Source organism: Melopsittacus undulatus, chromosome 11, assembly GCF_012275295.1.
Source record: "Melopsittacus undulatus isolate bMelUnd1 chromosome 11, bMelUnd1.mat.Z, whole genome shotgun sequence".
Lineage (NCBI taxonomy): Eukaryota > Metazoa > Chordata > Aves > Psittaciformes > Psittaculidae > Melopsittacus > Melopsittacus undulatus.
The window spans coordinates 4621302-4643961 of NC_047537.1; the positions used below are offsets into that span (position 1 = coordinate 4621302).

The 22660-nt window shown below is 38.6% G+C and overlaps 1 protein-coding gene across 1 annotated transcript in view; it reads left to right on the forward strand.

The window, feature by feature from the left end:
• MED27 (mediator complex subunit 27) overlaps positions 1-22660 on the forward strand; it is an 82832-nt gene that overhangs the window by 34802 nt on the left and 25370 nt on the right. Inside the window, exon 4 of the mRNA XM_005146254.3 lies at positions 21381-21474. Within this exon, the coding sequence (XP_005146311.1) occupies positions 21381-21474 (94 nt within the window). The remainder of the gene's footprint in view (positions 1-21380; positions 21475-22660) is intronic.

The window sequence follows — 22660 nt, forward strand, 5'->3', positions numbered from 1 at the left end:
TATTTAAAAGAAGTCCAGACTTGCTCCATCCTTTGGAGCTACATCAGCAAAAGATGCTCTTTCGTGAGTGGTCTCCTTTAAAAAGTTAACTTACTGGTTCAGCAGGTATCTGATCATCTGGATTTGGAAAATAAATTTATAGCAGTCCCAAATTCGGTGTTTATTGTAGCTTGATTCAGTACCAGCATAGTCAAAGTGTTGTTCTTTCATAGTATTACTGCCTTATCAGTTTTAATGGTTCTGTCATATAAGTAATACTGTAAGATTCTGTTGCATTTGTTCAAGAACTTTCTTCAGGACACACAATCTGACTTTCAAGGAAAGAACTCAATTTAAAACAGTGATTTAATATTCAAACCAAAGTTGCTATTTTTGACAAGGAACTAACTGAAAGGGGTGTCTGTATGTGTGTGTATATACATACACACATTTAAATAAACTATACACCCAGTCATCAGATGTGCCAGAAGAAATGATTTGGAACTTCACTTGTGCAATTTATCAGTTTTACATTAAGAAAAATCCTGATGAGCCCTTTGCCAAGAGTTTTTGGAGGGAAGGGTTTTCTCAGCATTTCATTTTATAAACAGCATCTAATTGGTTCTCAGGTTCAGGGATTTTCATTGTGAAAGAAAGAGGCAGATTGTTCTAAAGGTAATGGCAAAGCATGCTTAAGCCAATAAATGTTCATAGGTTTTGGATGTTTAAGACCCTGTGTTTAAATTCTGCTCAGTTGGTCTGACCTCACTGTGTTTTAGAGGTCTGAAATGCCAGGTAGGGTTTCCTGCTCTGACGTCAGGAATCTGATGTCCCAGTTGAATTGTGACACTGGTCTAGAGGCTGTGAGGAATGTGGGTATTTACCACAGGGGTGTTGTTGTTGCAGTAATCCTGTTCTGTGTTACAAGCTGTCCTCTAACATTGGGCCTCTTCTTAGAAGCAGTCAGGAGCAGAAGTGTGGCTCTGCCTTCCATTTTGAGAGAAGTTGTCTGAAGTTCTATGTGCAGTTCTGAAGTTTTCCTTTCCCCTCCTGGTGAAGCTGCATTAAGTATCAATATTCATTAAATACCACAGAGATGATAATGTAATAAAGCAATAATCCTCAGGCCCACATCCATATTTCTTTCCAGAAGAGTTGGGGTTGAGAATATAATTAAAGATTAAAACTCTGTTTGCATTCTGGAACATGGAGATATCTTTTTGTACATGATGGGGAATTGCATTAATAAGGAAGAGATCAGTTTCCAATAACTCTCAATACTAGGAGCTCATTTAATATCCCTGTTCATGTCTAAGTTTCTCTCGGTATTCCGTTAGCTTGACTTCAGCAAGACAGTGCAACAGGAACTGTAAAAGAACATGTTGCTGAAATATGTGACTCTTTTGCTCCACAAATTAATCCCTTTTTCTATGAAAAAGAAAAGATTAAAAATTAGTTCTTTATATTGTAAGACAATATTTACAAGAATAGGTTTAATTACTTTGCAGCCATGTACCGCGTAGATTGAACTTTAGTTTTAGTATTTGGTATTGTGTGCGCAGTTTGAATCACATCATTGTAGTGTTTTCTTTTGATTTGGAGTAAATCGATGAACACCTGCTTGGCAGATGTTTTGGGAAGCTGTTTTAGTGTAAGTTGCAGGGTATTGCATTTATCCCTATCTGCTATATTGATTTTAGCGTTGAAGAGTCTATGTGCCTATTGTGCAGCATCTTTTGATAACTCAAGTCTCTTAATATTTCAGCTGGTTCAACTAAATAGAAAGTCTCTTTAAAAGTTCCTAACTTGTATTTCATCTTACATTTTTAAGAAAAAACTCTTACTTTTCCTTAGAAAATCATAGTCAGTTTGTTTCCTCTTTTATGTTTTTTCCCTGCCCCTGTGTTCTGTGGTCAGTTCTTTGTTTTGCCTTTAAATAAGCTGCATAATTTTGCACAGAAGGTCCAAAATACTGGTTTCCCCTCCTCAAATATTTGTATTTTAACTCTCAAAGCTAGTCTAGCTGGATAGAGTGCAAGTTCTTTCTAACCTCTAGTATTAATGATTTGCTTATTACACAGGTGGTTTTGTGAATGTTTGTCCATTCCCTAGAGGAAAATCTATTTCAATTATAAAATCCATGGTGTGGATGTATAAGATCCATTTTGGGGGTTAGTATTCCTGTGGTGGTGGAGGAGGGGATTGATATAACGATGGCAGATGGATGGTACCCATTCCTCTAGAATTTTTCAAGGGAATACACGTATGTAGTGTTTAGTTTCTTTCAAGGAGAACTACAGAATAACATGAACCTGTTCAGACTGCCGCCTACAACACTGCTTCAGAGAATAGCACATCCTCAAGTGATTTTTTCAAACCATGTAGAATATAATACAGAACAATGAGCAAACAGGAAACCGCTATTTTGACAGCTTTGTTCCAGGGAAATAAGTGCTAAGAATTCAGATCATATTGAATTTCAGCAGCTATTGAAAATACAATAGTTTAGAGTTAAGATACAGCAGTGTTGTTATTTGTTTGGGATTTTTCTTCAGGTTTTCTGTCTGCCTACTAAGCAGGGATAACAAAAGTTGCTTTAAGACAAGTTGTTTTATGGAAACAACACTGGACCTCGTGAAAGAAAAAGTCCACCTTTCGTTTTAGTTTAGTGAGATCTTTGGGTATTTCTGGTTTCCTTAAACACAGTGATCGTTAAAGTTGGATCCTAGGATATGAGAGGAAAAGTTGTAATTAAATTATCCCAGCTTCTTAATTTTCTTCTCAACAGTGTTTCCCCAGCACTGCAAGCTAAGAAATCTGGTTCTCTGATTTACTACAAAGTACATTGCCACCACAGTGTTAGAAATTCTGATCTAAGTTACCCTCAATGGTGATGTTTAAGAGGTGGCTTGGAGCTGCTCTGGTTCTTTTCAGATTTGGTAGCCAGGACACTTAGATCCCAAACCTGGAGAAGCATCTGCCATGGTTGAACCCATAATATATTACAAATTTTGAGGGAAAAATTCTTAGGTGATAACACATCATTAAACTTCTGTGACCTGAGTTTTATCAAGAGAAGAGCTTTGTTTTCACTTCTGTTCGCTTGGGTTATCTGCCATGTGAACTGTGGAAGTTTTAATCCTCATCTAATCTCCTGCTGTGTTGCTATATCTGGCAACAGGGGGTTCTGTAATAATCTTTGTTTTGTTATGCCAGATCAGTGGGTTTTTTGGCTACAGCTGTATGCTGTATTTCATTCCATTAAGTCCCATACAGGTGCATGTTTTCTTACAAAGTAACTACGAAAATCCAACAGGCATTGATCAACACAGATTGTCGAAAGGAAAGATTTTAACTCAAACTAAATGTTCCTTACGATATTCATTAGCAGGATAATGATTTCAGTCCATAAAAGTACAAGAGATGAGGATTTTGGATGCTGTTTTATCCCTAGTAAATGACTGAAATGTGCATTAGTTGTGTTATAAAACTTAGTAAGTGTATTTTAACACAGAGGAAAAATCTGTTTCATTAATTAACTTTTCAACAAATATTCTAACCAACTGCTATGGAAAGAGACTGCCTGTAATTAAGATTTCAGCATTTCTTTACAGTGTATAGAGCTTCACTTCCTAGTGTGCTGTGAGCTTTTATGGATTGATAGGCTGAGCTCAAATGTCCTTGTTGTGAACACCTGCATGAGAGGTACTGTCTTGAAGACATGAGCCGGAAGAGCCCTGGGTCTGATCCCTGTTGATGTTTTGGTGTCATATTCTGCAAACTAATCCCACAAATAGGACTGACAGAGTCTGATGTGCAGCCCTGTGTGACTGAGCAGTGATTTGAAATAATTCCCATCTACTTTGCTGAAGATCAGCTGGAACACTGCATTGTTGGGAAGTGAAAAAGCTGTCTCTGGAAACTTTCAGCTGTGTACCAGTCTTGATCTCCATGTTCATTTTCTGGAATAGGCACAGATCCAGAGCAGCGTGTAGCCCTCAGTGAACATTAATGTTACTGGGGGTTGCAGCTCTGTTGTAAAAGAGCAAATTTCGGACTCTTTGATGTATGTTTGCCTTAGAGGTAGTGTTTGTGTGAGAACTGTGCCATTAAAAGGTGGCAATTAATTAAAAGTTGTTCCATAGTCCCAACCATTAGAAGATGCCCTTGCAGCATTTAGAGCAGAACACTAATAGTGCACTGTAGGGAATCCCTGTACTTTCAGTAAAAAAGAAAGTTAAGGATGGAGATCTTAATGTGTAATTAAAGACTCAAACAGTCATTTAACTGCTTGTTTCTGTGTCAAAAAAAAAGGAACACAAACTACCAGTGGTTGAACTAATTAGACAGTGAAGAACAAGCTAGATAAGAGAGGAAATTTGTATGAAGCTAATGATATCAAAGCTTTCTCTAACGCTGTGATTTTTGTCATATGATTGCTTTAACCCCTTAATTTTTTAGCTTTACTATTTGGGAAGGGTGATTAGAGGCAGCACCACTGCAGCAGACAAACAATCTGAAAAGAATAAAACTGCAGCTTGCCAAATTAAGAAGCACATTACAGGAAGTGTTCCCATCTGCACTGGCTGTATATTCCCTTGTCAAAGATGACGAGCAGAAAGAGCAGCCCTAATAAGCTGGGTGGAAGAATGTCTTTATATTTTGGTCGTGTAGCAAGAATGGCAATAGGAACATATTGAGAATATATTTATTAAAATTTATGCATTTGAGAGGAAAACTAAACAGCTATACTAAGAGGGGGATAAATGTACGTTGAAATGTGGAACCTGTAGTTTTAAGGAGGAGGAAGCTCTAGGTATTTCACTGTAAAAACAGCTGTGAAATCTAAGTTGTACCAGAAAATGCAGGCAATTAAAGTCCCCTGTAGTTTCAACAAAAAGCTAATGAACTGCAGATGGGGATTTGCCTGGGGATTAATGGGGCCTTTCCCTTCCCTGGGGACTGTGGTGGGTGATGGCAGCGCTGCAGCATGGGCAGCCCCCCTCGAGTGGCTGTGTTCAGCACCCATCAACCAACCAAGCTTCTGAGTTTGAGGAAGGTGAGTAAATGCCCTTTAGAACTAGAAAGGACACAGAGTTTGAGAACTGTTTTGCCCTGCTTTCTTTACTTGGTGTTAAAAATAACTGTTATTACTTTTTAATTTCACTTTAGGGCATTCTCTGGTTATTCGTGTGTTTATGATGTACCCTATGGATGGGTTAAACAAAAAAAAGCTTAGGTAGCAAATTCCAGCTGATGACTTCATAGAGTTTTCCTCTAAACATAATCATCATTTGTAATGATTTGAACTCTTTTGGTACAATCATTTTGCTAGTCCCATTTTCTCAACTGCCAATGGAAAACCTAATAAAATGCAACCATTGGAAGCTTCACTAAGTGATTTGATTTGCATCCCTTTATAGATGCTGTTATTTTCATTCCTCATAGTTAAATTTTGCAAGGTACTTCCTCTTTGCTGTATAGGTTTTGCTAATAAAGAGTGACAGTATCATTTCAGTTATGTTACTCAGTAGTGTGTGTATGTCATTTTGAAAACAAGTGTTTTAATAGTGTAATGCACATTTGGAATTGGTCATAGATACATTTGCCTCATTATTAGTTTATTTTCCTGATTCTTTCCTTTACATGGGTAATACAGGGAGTAAAATGGTCTGGACAAGGGAAGACCTTGTTAACATTGGCAGACCTAGTTTTGATTTTTCTCTTTGACTGCAGGCAGTCTCTTTATTATCTGTGAGTCATGGCTGGGGGAATCCTATAGTAAGTCCTCTAATTTTAGCAACCAAAATTCCATGCAGCAGTATTTGCATTGAAATTAAATTTTGCTTTTTATGTTGCTCAGGTTTGTTCTTCCAAATTCTAGTTTGGGAGAGAAAGTGTTTGACACAGATTGTGGTAGAATAGTTAATGACTTATTTAGCCTTTGCTGAGCTTACCTGAACACTGTCCTGGGAATGAAACAAAGATTGTATTCTGTGTATGATCATTGCGCTCTCCTGTTGCCTGTAATGCTTTGTTTCCGTCCTTGATTGTGGGATAGTATTTGGCCTTTTCATTCTGTGCCATGTATGTTTGAAGGCACTTGACAACAAAGATTCCTGAATAAGTTATTGCAGGGCAGATCACTGTTTTGTCGAGTTGCTCTATGCCTTTGTTTCCCCATGTGAACTATGAACTGTATCATCTGGGAACTGTGCAGGAGTACTGAGAGCAACTCGAGTAGTATTTGTACAAAGCTGGGATAAGCGAAGGCATTAACTGTAAGGCAGATGCTTTTGTCCAGGGAAGAGTCTGGATTTTCGTCAGTTCTTCAAAACCACTGAAGTTTTTACAAAATTCAAAGTCCAGGAGTGACCCATTGTGAGGAATGAATGACCATATAATTCCTACTTATGAGACCTAATAGGAAGCTCTAACTATTCACTGTCAGCGTTCATCCTGATAAATGAGGGGTGATGTATTATTCTGTCTGCTTTGTGTTCTCGCCTTTAGGTGTTCATTTCAGTGATAGAAGACAAAGTGCAGACACATGAAAAAATTACACAGCAAGCTTGGCTGGAGCCTGTCAGTCTGTGTCAAGCTCCCTTAGACTTCTCGAATCTTTAAATTGTTGGGTTCTTGCTGATTATTGCATTTAGTGTTTGGTGTTAAAATCAAATGTGCTCTAGAAGTGGCAAAAAATACCCTACTGTTTTGAGGTATTTTAACTTGGAATGTAATATCTGTGTCCAAAATAGCGCTATAAATCTGAGCTCCCCTCAGGCCAAAACCCAGGCTTTTAGACTTCCCTGTTTTACATGCAGAACCTTCTTTCGTTTTGGCTTTTGCATTTTGACAGCTGCTCAGCAGGGATGATGCTTTTGCTCATGACAAATTTGTATGCGCCTTGTAGACAGGTCTTAGAAAAGAGCCTTTTGTGAAGGACTGAAAGGCAAATCAAACTGGGATCTAAATTTGGGCCTAATCAGCTACATGGCAGTTTGCAGAATTGCAGTAGTCTCTAACAGTACTTTACTGTTATAACAAATAATACCGAAGTTTAAACATTTATTGCTTTTTACCTTTATTTCATGGTTCAATTTTAAATGTAAGTTAAGAAAAGAGGGCTATATGCTGATGAGCTGAATGTGACTGAGGTGTATTGTTGCAAGTAGCACATAGATTTTAAAGTTTAGGAAATGAATCCTGGCTGATAATCATGGGTTTGGGTGTTTCAGTTACCGAAGCACGATCTGTCCATGGAGCACGCTGAATAGATTCCGTAGTTGTAATTCCTCCAACTGTGTGTTTATGTGCTTATCCCTCAGGTATCACCACCTCTGCTAACCCCTGTGTGCTGCAGCTTTTTGTGTTTTCTAGTCAAGTAGACATCAATGGAAAAGTCTGCTGTGTCAGTGGGTGCTCCATAGTCTCAAATCTGAATCCTCTGTGATTTGTAGTTGGAAGGGACCTCAGGAGGTTAGCTAGTCCAGCCTCCTGTTCAAAGATGGTCTCTTTTCTCAAGTGGATCAGATTAGTTGTGATGTTGCCTTAACTGAATCCTGAAAACATCCAGGGTTGGGAAACTACACTTGTAGTTATCACTGAAGCACTTCACCTGCTTCTAGAGGTCTCCTTAGTGCTGCTCTTGTTGAAACATCTTGAAAGTAACCCCATTCTAGGGAGAGGTTGGGGGGAGTATGGCTGATGGAGAGAGAAAGCAGTTATTTTTGGAGAAGATAAGTAGTTGTACAGGTTATGTATATAACTATATATGCAGGTTATAGTAGCCTGCTTTAAAAAAAACGCAGTAAGAACCTGATGAGTTAACTAAAAAAGAACACTGCAAGGAGGAGTGCTTGGGATTTAAAATAATACTTGTATAATTTCTTTTAATCTAAAATATGGGTTAAAAGCAGTTCATATGTTGGTGTTTCCATGATCCTTTCTACTTTGAAAGTTGCTCTTCGTTTACACGTACAGTTTCTTCTTTAACAGTGATTTTACAGCATAGTAAATGATGAGCAAATGTAATGCTATCATAGGTATTTCTCAGGAAGTGAGATGCATTTCTTGCTGTGACAGGGTGATGGTGGCTCTTGTATGCCACTTGTAAAATGAGCTCGTTGGCAGAAGATGTCAGGTAGAACTATTTTAACATGTGATTATACCTTTAAAATGAAAATTTCAGTGCAAAGAGCAACTTCAACACCGCAGACAGAAAATCTATTCTAATTTTTAGTAGTACAGCTAAAATAGTATCTGCTGCTACTAATTTCTTTTGGTTGTTCCACACTTGCTGTCTTCCCTCTGGTTTTTCTTAAGTGGCGATAGAAATTCTGATATTGAAGCCTAAGTGTTGTAATATTCTTCTGCCTCTCCTGCTGTGTACTCTTGCATCTGTCTGCAGTACCATTATTGGAATTGTTTGCTTCTTTGCGTCTGTATTTAAGCCACTTAGTTTTTGGTGTGTCTTAGGCATCATCCTTCAGCAGCAAGGTCTTATGCAAGCAAACCTCTGTTTGCTTTTGCTATTAATTATTTTGTCAGAGTGTCGGTATATACTGGACCTGAAAGATCTCTGTTTTGCAAATCTGTCAGGTATCTTCTTGAACAGAAACCACAGTCATGGAATGGTTTTGGTTGGAAGGGACCTTAAAGATCATGTAGTTCCAGCTCCCCTGTCATGGGCAGGGACATCTTCCACTAGAGCAGGTGGTTGTCATCTCCATACATCCTATATATATCCTAAAATGTGAGTGTAAACAAGCAACACAGAACTGGTTGTTGGATAATCCTTAGTTTTCAGGTTGTTTCAAATATCTCCTTACCTGTTAACTTGTTCTGGTTGGTTGTTTCAGAGAACTTCGAGAGAGAAGATTTCTCTCTCACATGAAGTCTGTTCAAATAGTTGAATCCCTTTGCTTTCAAATCCTAAATATGTAGCTCATTTCCCTCTCCTGAGGGTGTGTGATAGAATATATTAAGAGAAGTTCAGCTCTGGTTTGAGCATAGAGCCTCTCCACATGTGTCAGCACAGATGCGGTGTGGTGTTTGTGGGAAAGTGCTCCTTGACTGCCCTGTGATACTGGAAAATGTGTGCGCACACACGTATTTAAGCTCATGGTTTAAGGGTTTGGGGATATTTTTGTTTTACAGAGTAAGCCCTTTGTTTTGTTTGCCCATATTTTGTGTCTTTTGCTGTTACTGATTGCATCTTCCGAAGAAGTCTATTCTCAGTATAATGGTGTGGCTTGCAGGAAGACAGTCAAAGCAGCAAACCTCTCAGCAGTGCAGCTGAGGATGTAATCATAACTCCATTTGCTTTGTTTTCAGAGAAGCTTTTTCTTTCTGTTTTCCTATCTTCATGCTTCCTTTCCAGAGGTGTTGTGCAATGTTTGTCCCATGTCTTTTGCCAAAGTTATGCATATACATACAGTCAACAGCTAGTATTTTTGTCTCCTTTTTTAAGAGTGTGTCTGACATTAGATCAATGCAAAATGTGTATTGTTTGTGTTTTGAATCTATGGAAAACAATTAGGCAAAAAGTGAAAAATAATTCAAGGATTAACCAAAAGTCAAATACAGAAATGTGTGTCAGTGCAGTGAGTAGTGAATGCAAAGTGAGCACGAACAGAGAGCTCCCTTGAAACATCTGCAGATTCACTGATGTTTGGAAATACACCTGCAGGACAATCTTTTGAGGGTGATAGATACCATTTGGTAATATTTTATCTGTTCCTGTAGGGCATCAGCTTCAACTGGTTTTCTTTCAGTAGCTACATGTTAGCTAATTAATCGTATGATTTCCTGTCATGTTACTAGGTGAGCCTATATTCTGGTAGCAGCATGAATTTGAGACAGTGGCTTCCTAACAATCGCAATAGCTGTAATAGCCCTGGCCTGCATGGGGTCTTCAACTTTCCTCTGGTTGCTTTTAGAGAGATCTTTGATATAAGGATCTCTTAATGAAAGTTCTGTCTGCTAATACAGTTTGCAGCTGCATGTATCAATATAGTGAGTCCCATTATCTTCTTTTTACAATGTATTTTAAATGAAAACACCATACTGCAGTAGCACATTTGTTAATATTCTGCATGTGTTCGATATCAAACTATTCTGTAGCTTTCACTCTGTGAAGCAGAGATTTTATTATCTTTTTAATTGGGTATATGTTTATGCTAACATCAAACCTTTTCCTAGGAAAATACTGATACCTGTCTTGTGGAATACTTCAGAAGATTTGCTTAGAGAGTTTTTAATCAAAAAAATTACTGAATCCTCTTTTCATAAACAACCTTTAAGCTTGGACAGTGTCACTCTAAACAGCCATCTCAAAAGGAAAAATAGAAACAATGAGTTTAAAATGAAAAAGACCCAAAAGTAACCTTGCCTTAAAACCCACTGTCATTTATCTCCATGTTTATATTGTGTCCATGTGCACGGAATGTCTTTAGTCAGTGTAAAAATCTAATTAAATCTTCTCATGATAGTGATTTGTAGCTGACCCTCTCTTTATCAGAGCATCTTACTAGACTACTAAACCATTCCCTGCTGAGAGACACTGTCATGGACAGACAGGTGAGACACTTGGCAGCTGATGAGGAAAGGTTGACCAGGCTGGAGTTGTCTTCAGAGGCTGTAAGGAATCTTTTCTTGTCCCTTCTGTAGCAGAAGTTTTGAGATGCCGTTTGGCGCAGTCCAGGTTCTCAGTTGTGACCATGTATAGTCTCATCAGTTGGTGGGTTATTTCACCCCCCTCATGCACATTACAGTGAGCAGTCTTTCTGTTTTTCATTGAGAGCTGTGAATGCACAGGGACTTTTAATTTGTACCTATTTACTATTGGAAATTTTCTGACAATTTGGAAATTCTTTCCTTTGAGTAACCAGATTGACATACCTTAAAGGAATTTAATTTTTATCAGTTTTGAGCTCGATATGCGTGAAGCAGATACGCAGAAGTGGAGAAATATATCAAGAAACAAAGCTAGGCAGTGTTGTTAATCCTGTTTGTATTTTCCTAAGGAGATCTTCATCCGTTGTTTCTCACTTAGGCAGTTTTCTCTGTTAGTATACTTCCATAAACAGAAATGTATTATTTTTTAATAAGCTGAGCATTTCTCCCTGATAGCACCTGACACAGTACTTCTAAAGGGGTTATTCTGCTTTAGATATATTTGGCATAAAAGCTGGTTTATGTTTTATTTTTTAGGGAAGCTCTGCAGGTAATGTATAGTGATGCAGATATAAGAATATACTTACAAACAGAACTGTATTTGCTTACCATGGTACTTCTTTTGGCTTCAGTCCAGGTTTCAGCCCAGTGAAGTACTTGAAGCTCTGCTCTGCCTGTTCCACACAGTGGAGGAACACAGGCAAAGCAGCCTCCAGCGTTTCAAAAGCCCCAGTGAACTTAAAGCCTGGGGGAATCTCTGCCCAGTCACTCTCTGATCCCTGTGTGCAAGGGGAAAGCCCGATCATGAGAGTGGGAGACTGACCAGAAAGGTGCAGTCAGTTTCTGCCATTGCTTTGCTAAGGTGTCTGGGTGGTGGTTGGCAAGCCCAAGAGTAGCTGCTGTGATAAGCCCTTTCCTTTAACCAACCCTATTGTATTAAAGAGAATTGTTTTGGTTGTTTTTTTTTTCCCAGAGAGTTTCTTTAAAAGTGGTTTTTCTAGAAAACAGTATTCTGAAGGGCTTCTCTCCAAAGGGTTTGTACTGGGAAGAATCTAGAGTTCATAAATGCCTAATTGTACTTGTTATATGTGGATTTCGTACTGGAATGTACAGCTGAACTTGAAGGAGTCTTTTCATAAACCTGTGAGTTTTAAGGGAGATCTTTCTCTCTCCAGTATCACAGACAGATCAAAATGCTTTGTCAGTGCGTAATTCTGAAGAGAATAAAACAGGACTAGTTATGAAATGCTCCCAAGAAAACTTAAAAGTCAGTGATCACAACGGTTAAAATGGGTATTTGGTGAAGCTTGAGTAATAAATTGTGTTGGGCTGTGCAAGGGATCATTTATTACAGTATCTTCTCTTTTGTTTTTTTCTTCACCCCTACTTCCCCCTTAATTACAGAACACATTGATTTTAAGTGTTGTTAAAAGCCGATATCAAGTATCCTAAGTACCCTTAGAACTAATGCTATTAAGGTTTGTCCATTTTTACCATGGTTTGTAATTGTAATAGGGCACTAGGTCTTGATGTGGATGCTCATTTTAAGTGGCTGCTTGAAATGTATTGATGAGGCCTAAAATCTGAGTCTTTGCTTCCTAGTTCTGTGTATTCCAACATCTTGTTCTAGAAGGATAACATAATTCTAAAGGAAGAAATTAGAAATGTAACAATACATCCCTGTGAGGACTTAAATGAAATGATGGAGGCCATATTTTACATGCCATCGTGGCTTTGATGGTTGGTTTTGGTTGTGCTTTTTCCCTTGCCTAATTTGCTCCTTCAGGCACTTCTCTTGTTATCCAAGTATATTAGATGTTAGCATGATTACAAGGAATCCACTTGTAAAACGCAACAAGAGTCCGGTGCAGATTCTGAGGTAATAGCACTGGTTTAGCTCAGATCTACAGCACTGAAACTGTTTTGTGTAAAAGCTGAATACCTTCATCCCGATAGCATCTAACAGGGCATGAATCATTAGGTATAAAAGAGTCAGTAACTGAGCAACACACCACACCACATACATTAAATAAGAAAGGCTGAAGCTCTCATGTGCATGCTGGTGCCTGCATTATAGAACCGTAGAACGGTTTGGCTTGGAAGGGACCTTTAAAGGTCATCTGGTCTAACTCCTTGCAATAAGTGTGGATATGGCAGAGACAATAGGCTGAATGGTTTTAGTTGAAGTTAAAACAAATGTGTGGTGAGAATGAGAAAATCCAGCAAGACAGGTTTTCAGAATACTGAGCCATTGAAAATTTAAAGAATGTTTTAAACCAACATGATCCTGCATGCAAAGCATCAGAGCATGATTTAAGTAGGGGACACATTCTTAAAAGCAGAAAATGCCAAGGCTTTGGTAACTTAATAGGTACAAACAAAACCTGTCTCATGAAGTGCTCTGCTCACCTGTTTTGATATTAGCCTGTCTCCAGAGGGTTCTATCCTTAATTCTCCCTCCCATCCTTTGGAATTTGCATTGCTTTCACTAAGATCTGGGACTTAATGTGCCTAGTACAATGATCACTTAGATCTTTTCCTTCCAGCAGTGCTTGTAATATGGTCATGTGTAGTGTATGAAGAGGTCTAACTGCGTACAATGTCCTCTGTTTCCTATTCATCAGTCTCTCCATCCAAAGGTAAAAATCTCGCTGCTTTTCGTAGGTATAGAACACATAATGGGTATCATGCATCACCTGTTTCCTTTCATAAAAAGAGGTAAGTACTGTAATTTCTGCTGTGTTGAGGGAGAAATAAAGCACAAAGAAAGTGAGAAGACTTTGCTATTGATGTAATTCTTCAATAGCAGAGCTGAAAATAACATGTTGTAAAATACTGAATTCTAGCTTTAGAAGGCTGAATTAAAGGATGACAGCATGGAATAATGTGCAGTATCGGAATCCCATCAGGCAGACAGTGTGTACAACGGGACCTTCCCATTTTCAAGGACCCTGGTTTCCTTTGTTTGGGACCTGGCTGGGCAAGTGGACTGAAAACCAGCCCAGCCCATTGTCTTTTTTGAGAAGCAGGACTGAACTTGATGCATTATTTTGAGGCCTTTGTCAAAACACCGTCTGGTGTTTACTGAACATCAGCACAATCAGCATATCACAGTTTAATCCCCTCTCCCTTGCTGCATGATTGACTAGTGAGTGCAGGAGAGGTGGATTCACCTTACAGTGCAGAGCCAAGCAACCTCAGATGAACTCTGCTGAACTGTAGGTGTTGGGTAGGGTGAGAACTGTCCATCTCCAAAAGCCCTTGGGAGAGAACTGTCATAGTTTGTGAAGCCATTTAACTGTTTTTGTTGTGTTTTAAAAGGCTGTCTGGAGCTCTTGGCTTGAGTTTCTCCTGAGGACTTTTGGCACATGGAAAACACTATGGAAAACACGTCTGTGCATGTGCAAATTTAGGCTAACAGGTGGGGCAAAAATTGCTTGACAAGGTAGGAGTAATTCAAGAACCATCTTTGTAGCTGAACACTTCTGATTTTCATCCAGGCCCCTGAAATTACTGTTGTTAGTTGTTGGGCTGTGGAGCAACATGTAGTTTCATGAAGAAGTAGAAATATAAACAATACATATGGGCTGTGAAGTATTTCTTCTGAAATTCTGTTACTACTGATGGTGTATAGCTGGGGGGGGCTGTTTTTCCTCTCGAGGTATGTATAAGGGAGTTAATGTTTTCCATAAAGCACAGACTAGTAACAGGCTCAGACAAGATCCTGGTGATGACTGTAAAGTAGATGCCGGGTTGTTTTGTTAACCAGCTTTCACACATTCTAATATCCATATTCCACTCTTGATTACTGCTGTGAATTAAAGGCATTTTGAAGAGAGTTCCAATAAATACAAAGAAAGCAATTTCAACAATATAATAAAATATCTATGGGGGTTTGACTGCAAGGTCTCTATTTGTAACTTAAAGTTTTCCTTATTAAAGTTACACTTTTTAAGGCGATGCACTAGAATTCAGTATTGTGAACAAATGTCTTTTGCTCTGTCTTACAAAACCAAATGATATACTGACAATGTGTATATATGTGTGTGTGTGTGTTTTCAAAGTGTTGAAAGAGGTGTTCATATTTAGTGTGTGTAGATGTCTACAGACTGGTGCAGGGGCAGGTTTGCATTTCATAAGCATTCAGCATGAGAACCTGTGTGTATTTGTAGCATCGCTGTCAGCTTGTACCTTGAGGACATCCCTTGCAGGTTTACACAGTGTAATTTATCAGTGGAGTCACAGTAGCACTGAAGAATTCAGAATTGTGCTTGTTGTATAAACAACACTATAAGTAGCACATTTTACCATAAAACAATATTTTATTGTTGTAATAGAATGACCCCAGTGTACAGTATTCATAGCCCCTGAGGCATGGTCCCAGCAAGAATTGTGCTGGCACACAGTGTGCACAACCACAGAGGGAGCTGAATCATGAAACCAGTTTAGGTTTTATCTAATACATTTTTCTTCTTTTTCATTTTCTTTTAAAGCCAGCTCAGTTGTGTGATCCAGCTTTTCCAGCACAGCACAGTTGAGGGGGCTGTGTGCTGCAGCATGCGGGAGGGGATGTGTCAGTGCCTTATGTCACTATTGGTGCTGAAGACTGAAAATTGTTGAATCACAGCCTCGGGTTTCTAAATGTCTTTGTAGATCCAACCCTCAAACACTCTGCCTTGCCTTCTAGAGAACTGTCCAAACGACTTCACATGCATCCTTAAGTGCTATACCAGGTTTGGCCTTTTGGGAGTGAGAAGTGCAGATGGTGAAGTGTTTGATACAGCTACATGTGCATATGCTTTTGAGGCAGACCACCCTGTGTTTATATGTAAACATTTCTAGACTATTTAGGCACATAACTTAATCTTTTACATCCACTCAATAATAAAACGTAATTCCTCTATGACCGAAATAACATCCATAGCAAAGTTGCGAACAAGCTGACTTGCAGGAATGAATGGAAATCTGCCTTCTTTCAGGTTTGGAGCTGAATCTTTCAGCACTTTCAGCTATGTGTTGTGTCACTGCTCCCCTGCAGGGCAGAGTGGGGTTAGGCATGCATCTCAGCAGATTTGTTCCTTAGGACCTTTGTTCAAGGTCTCTAAGCACATTTGTACCTTACAAGCAGCACATTCTGGCTTGCTTCTTTCCACGCCTGTGGATTCATATTACTAAGACACAGTGCTGAAACTCCCTAATGCTGATCATATGTTGTAGCCTTAAAACTGAAGAATTATGCATAGCTGGAGAGACTCAGGTTTGCCCCTTCTGCCCTCAGCTTAATTTCTTGTAGTTCAAAATCAGTTATTTGAAAGAGATAACTTTTTTTTCTCTCTAATTTGTAAGTCACGACACTTCAGGAGTAGCAGAGACCAAGTTAGGGTGCAGATGAGAAGGGATGAGAAGGGAAGAGAAGGAAATAACACAAGCCAGGAAGAGACTGTATGGAGTCTTCCACTAACAGAAACTTGGAAATTAGGTGAGGAGAGGAAATCACTGAAGGAACAAGACAACAGCATTAACAGCTGTAAGAGAAAACAGCCTGGGAAGGAAGCTTAATGCTGGAGGAGAACTTGGTCAAAACAAGCAAGTGCTTTCAGTACTGGAGAGGGGAAACATGAGCAATTCTATAGAGGTTCTACAGAAGAAAAGAGCAAGAGCTTGAACTAACAACACAAAAAAAACCAACCCAAAACCAACACAACCTGTGGAATTTGGGGAAAAAGGCAGAAGCTTGCAGGGTTGCTGTACAGATGTCACGGATTGTGCCAGCTGTCTAATTTAGTCTTGAGACTTGAAGTAGCTTTCTCAGCGTGAGAGTTGTTGAATTTCTTTTCACACTCTTCACTCTGCCTATCCAAGCAGGAAGTGTCATCTCACAAAAGCTGGTGGAGGTCACTGTTTTAATAACTATTGTTAATTGATGCTTCTGAAAAGCCTTCTATCAGCTTGAATTTGCTACCTGCAGAGACTTGCTCAGCAGGTAGTGGAATCAAATTAAAACTTTAATTCATTGATGAATAAATCACATGAGAACTGTGACTGCCTCGTATGTTTTAAGATATAATATTTCTCTAATCAGCTTGCCTGAAAACTGTTTAGTCTCTTCATAAAACCCATAATATTTAAGATCCTGTCATTAGTAAAAGCTTTAAGTTATACATTGAGTCTGCCTCTGCAAAAAATAACTGTTCATATGTCTTGGTAGAATACAGGCAAGCTCTTTGCACCAATCAGTCATTAGCAAACAGTACATATGCTGCGGGAGTCTGCAGGGCCCATGTGGCTGAAATATCAGACATGTGAAAAGAAATTATTAGTTGTGTTGAAAATAGCAACTGAAAGCCAAACAAAAATATTTCTGGAGCAAGTAAATACTGTGCTAGTGAGAGAACATGTGGAGAGTTTCCCCTCTTGCTGTCCAGAATATCATGAATCCAGACTGAACGAAGTTTCTATTCATCCTACATGTGGGATTTTCCATTGGGTACATAGGGAAGGTTATGCTCCCTTATATGTGTATTTTTTTCAGTCTCTCTTTTTTCTCTCTCCCCAGGATCATTCAGCAACGTTTTCTTTCTTCCAAAAGACCTCCTCAGAAAATTAGCATGAACACCTATATTTCTAATCTTTAAATTGTTGTATTGAGTGGAAAAAATGAACAGCATGCAAGTTAAACACTGTGTGGGATAAATGCTATTAAAATCTCGTCTAAGCTGTTAAACATCACACTAACGTTGGCTTGCTGGATCTAATCCAGTAAAAATAAATAAATAAAAAAGAGAGGTCACATTAGAGAACTAAGCCATCTGTCCAGTGTGGAACTGAAAGGCATTCATAATGAATTACTTTTCTATATTACTATCTTTTGGGGGAGGGACTTACTGTGAATCAAAGAGATGGTACGAGACTGTTTATCTACAAAGATGGTTCCTGAATTATTCCTGCTTTGTCAACTCGATGTTTCAGTAAGGCAGTTCTTGTTTAATATTTTGCATAACTAATTATCCCTTAAAAGGCTTCAAAACTGTCTTTGGTCTGTCTCAGGCATTGTTCCTCTAATACGGACTAAAGGATTTATATATACACTCATTGGCAAAACGTCAGAGAGATGCTTCAAGGAGTATCTGTTGCTTTAGTCTAGTGTTGGTTTTTCTGCATGTTCAAAACAAGACTTCATTTGGAGTGTAATATTTTGAATTGGTTTCAGTGTTTGTTAATGTTCATAAGGAAAGTAGATTGCAGAAGTCAAAGCACAGCAGTATCAATAGAGCATGTCTGTAGGAAAAAATGTTCTACTACATTAAAATGAAAATAACCATCAGAGTGTTGGCAGCTTTGGAGAGCATGTGAAGTTACTTAAAGCTTTTTTGACTAGAACGGGACTAACGTAGGGTGTTGCAGTTGCAAGGTGTTAATATATTGTCTTTGGAGGCCTAGAAGAGTAATTAGGATGAAAGTCTGTCTAAACAGAGTTTAAATACTGTGCATAACTGGATATGGGGGTTACTAGGTATGATCTTTTGCAGTCATCTGTGGTCTCTTTTCAGACCTTTTTGAACATCCTTTGCATGGTAGAGAAGCTGTGGGGAAGGAGTTTGTCTAGACTCTCTGTTCAGCCCCTCTGTGGTGGAACAATGCCTGTTCTAGGATAAGAAGGAAAGCTACTACCAGATAACTGCAGCTTGTATTTAATTCTGAGAACTCCATGATTTTTTTCTTCCTTAAGATTAAGATATGCCAAATGCTTGAGCAGATCTATTTCCATTTGCTTTTCCCTGCTTTGCGTTATTTCTTCTGGGTTTGTAAATGCTTGTTCCAACCAGCATCTTTTGTAAGTAGGAGAAAACTGGGATGTGGCAAGTATGTTAAAAGTTAGAAGTGCTCATTGGCAGGGTAAAATTAGACTTATCCATCCTTAAGTGCTACGCTTCTCCCTGGCTACGTAAGAAGTTCTGTAACATAAATAGCTCAAAAATATCATAACTCCTAAAACTGGGCAGAGATGTGTAAATTGTGATTCTTCTTATTTTGGCATTAATGTATTTCAGTTCCACAAAGTAAATTCCAGACAGCAGCTTTTTTTCTGACCTTCTTTGCAGACAGCCTCAGGAGTGCACTTTATCTTGTCTTTATCATATGTTCTCTGAGTCGTCACCAGTTACACTTTTGCATTACTTTGCTGCATCTGATTTATCATATCCATCCCTTTGCAAGATGTTTTACCAGATGTCCTCTCTGAAGGGCATATCTATAGAAGAATTTTGCCTTAGATTAGGTTGTTTGTCATTTTATATTTGAGGCCGCCATGTAGACAGGCTAATTCAGTAATTATACATGCATCTTTGAAGAATCCTTCTGTTCTGATGAGTCCTCAGGAAACCCTGATGTCTTCTTGAAGAAAGGCAAAGGGGCAAAATGATCATACATACATCAATGCTCTTTTATCATACTGGTCTTTGGATTTTCTCTGACATCCTCCTGACTGAGAGGAGAGGGAGCAGGTTATATGTGTGGATGGGCCTGATGGTGTTGCTGAGCCTTGGCAAAGTAAAATGTTATATTTTTGTGTGATTTAATGTTCTTTTTATTTTGTCAGCTGACCTGTGAAGAGTGCTTCAAAATTAACAGGTTTCTAAGCCTGAAGTATCCCAGTAACTGGTTAACTTCTTTCAGAAGCTAGTTAATACAAACTGGGGAAGATTTCTGTTTTGCTGTATATTGTTTCACATAAAGGAAAGACTCTTCACTAGCTCCCTGTGTGCTCTCTGTTCTGCCTTGTACTGTCAGGTATAAGGTGGCAGTTGGGATTGAGTCAGGTTTTAAGGCATGAGGTCAAGACAAGTTTTACGCTTAAAAAATAATAGTGTCTAAGAAAGAGTTGAAGAATTGATTCCCTCCAGCCAGCTGGATCACATTTTCAAAGGATAAATATATGTCTGCTGGGGGTTTTCAGAAGGACCTGAACAGATTAAATGCACAAGTCCAACTCCTGTTTGTATGATTTTAAATTAGGTAAATTTTCCTTCCTTAGTGCACATAGAGAGTGTCAATGTCTTGTTTTATACAACTTTATGTTTTGTTCTAGTTTCTTATTGCCCAAAGCTTGGAAAACTAGAAAAGTTATGCATCCTAGTGTGCAAGGCTGTCAGATCTGTCCCTAACCATGTGCTCATGAAGCAACCCAGAATCTCTCCTTGCCTGTTTCACAATTGGTCATCTCTATTCACACATAAGTAATAGCTATTTTCAGAGCCTGTATAAACCCTCAAAAGTATGGGATTTGGTAATGTTTAAAATTAGTTAGGTACATAGTGTCAGTGTTTAACTTTGTCACCCTGAAGCAGTGTCTTAGGTGTCTTCTTGTTCACCCTCCTAAGGAAGTTCTTGGCTTGTGGATGTTTGACTTTGCTTATCAGGGAACTGCTAATGAGTGTTTGAGTGAATGGGAAGCTTTTCAACACAACAAGAAGGGTGGATTAAGATTTTTGTACAAAGTTGTCCTAAGTAATTCCCTTCTTTTGTTACTTTTCAAAGCAGGCTGACTTCACCAGCCATTGAAGTGTAGCTTTCTTGATTTTGTTTTACTTTTTCTCATTTTTAATCCCTTGCAAAAATAGCAACTGGAGCATAGCACCTCATTAATTTTTGAGGGGGAGAGGTTTAGCAACTAACATTAGAATTTAACTTTGAAGAGCAAGGATTCAGCATTTTTCACCTTATTTAAGTAGGCCAAAAGGAAGTATTTAGGTTTTCAGTTTTAATGTTAAATCTAACCAGGAAAACTGTTTTTTTTTCCAAGATCTTTTTTTTTCCGGAGCACATTTGTGGGCTGGCATAAAAATGGTTTTATCAGTAAATGCATTCATGGATCTGACCAAGTTGCAGAGTTTGTAGATGTGTATGGTAACAAGGCTGTAGTGCTGCTCTCTTCTTCTGTGTACTTCAGGAGACCCAACAGTGGTACCAGGGGACAGATTAGTGAGCAGATGATATAAACTCTGCTAAAGCAAATACCGTGCATTTTAACATGTCCAGAAGAATGGCTGAAGGATGTCAGACATGCCCATGGGATGGGGCTATATGGTCTGGGAAGAAAGGCCTATGAAAGAAGTTTTCAATGTTAGTGGATGTCAGCTCCTAATAAGGTACCAGGGAACCAAGACAACCCTACACTGCCTTGCTTTGGCCTGCATAAGCCCAGCAGAAAGGGTATTATTTTACCTCTGTGTTTGATCGCTCCAGAGAAACTTCTGGAATGTAGAAGCCAATTTTAGAGTCACCATGCATGAAAATACATTGCAAAAATTCAGGAAAAAACCTCCAAACAAACTAGAAATAGTGTGAAGACTTTGATAAAACCTCTATCTGCTTAGTTTCTCAAAGAAAGAGTGAGAAGGTGGCATCCTATGAATGCCTACACTGGAAGAGTGATTCTGATAGTGTTTCCTTTTACCCCCTGAGGGAAGAGTATAGAAAAATGATGGCAAAAATTAGAAGAGTATAAGTTCTTAAGAGGAGAGTAATTAATTTTCACAACAGTTTACACAGGGCTTTGGTTTGCTTCCTCTTATCAGTAACCTTTTAATTACACTTGCATGCATTTTTGAGGAATATGCAGTTGTCAAAGAGAAACTAATTCAGAAAGGCCTGTGGCTGTTGCTGAAAAGGAGTGATAGTAGGGAGCATGTGTGTTAATTCTGTTGTTTTGGATTATTTGGTAGATACGTTGATGATGTGATCAATCGGATTGATAGGATGTTTCCTGAAATGTCTATCCAGCTGTCCCGGCCAAATGGAACCTCTGCAATGCTTCTGGTAAGTTGGATCATTAATGCCTAAGATGGATTTCTTAACACATTGAATTACTGTTCCTGAAATACATGTTATTACAGCCAGATTTTTTCAGAAACATACTGTTCTTCATGCACCACAACAGTGTAGGATCTTTCTTGCTCTTAGGCAGGTGAGTGATAGAACAAATTTCACCTTTAAATGAAAGATCTGTTACTTTTCGCTTTTAAATCTGTTTGTAGAAATATGAGCACAAGCTCAACTGTTTCCCGTGTTCTTCGGCAGTCTTGGCAATGAGTGAGTCTTAATCATGATATTAAGAAGGAAAAGGGTGGTGGGAGGAAGAAAAGAAGGAGGAAACCAATATGATTTAAATTTGCTCAAATTGGTCTTGGGTCAGTGGATCTCTGTTATATGATGAAGTCAAGAATTTGCCTTTGAAGTAAATGAGCGGTAAAGGCTGGATTAGAGATAAACAAGTCCAATACATTCAACTTCTTTCTGCCTGACCAAGCAAGATTTCATTCCAGAACAACCTATTGTTCACATCAATTTTCACAAGCAGCTGTTGTGCTTATAGCAAGAGAAATCTTTAAAAACAGCAACGTGGAGGTGGAGTCTGCAGCATGGCAGTTGGATGCTGGTTTTCCTCTAACAGGGTGGAAGGCAGAAGTCGCAGGTTTGCCAAATCTTTAATAAAACTAGAAAATACATTATATACACGGGTGAAGAACTGAGACCGGATCAGTCTTTTCTACCTCAGATTTCTCCTGGTACTTCCTCTGATTTTTTCCTTTCTATTAAAGGCTATTACAAAAAGCTTGAGTGTAATGTGCATGTGAGTCTTTTTCTTGCTTCCAAGCAAACAGTAAAATGAATCTGAAAATCAGGTATTTTGTCGAAACAAAATTGTTGACTTAATGTAAGTCATGGGTAGAATCGCTCCTTAGAGTTTATATTGGCTTTAGAGTTTGTTGACTTTAAAATCCTATCATGGTTACAACTTTGTATTTTTCAAAGGTTCTGTTAATTTCTCTATTATAAGTATAGCTGTGATTATAGTTAGTTTTAGTTAATCAACGCTCTGACATCCCATTATTAACTTTCTTTGCATAGCCCCAAATTTGAAAGAGATTAACCCAGTCAGAGCTGGCATTAAAAATTTAATCTGCAATTGGTGAATTTTCCAAGTGGAACAATATATTCCAGA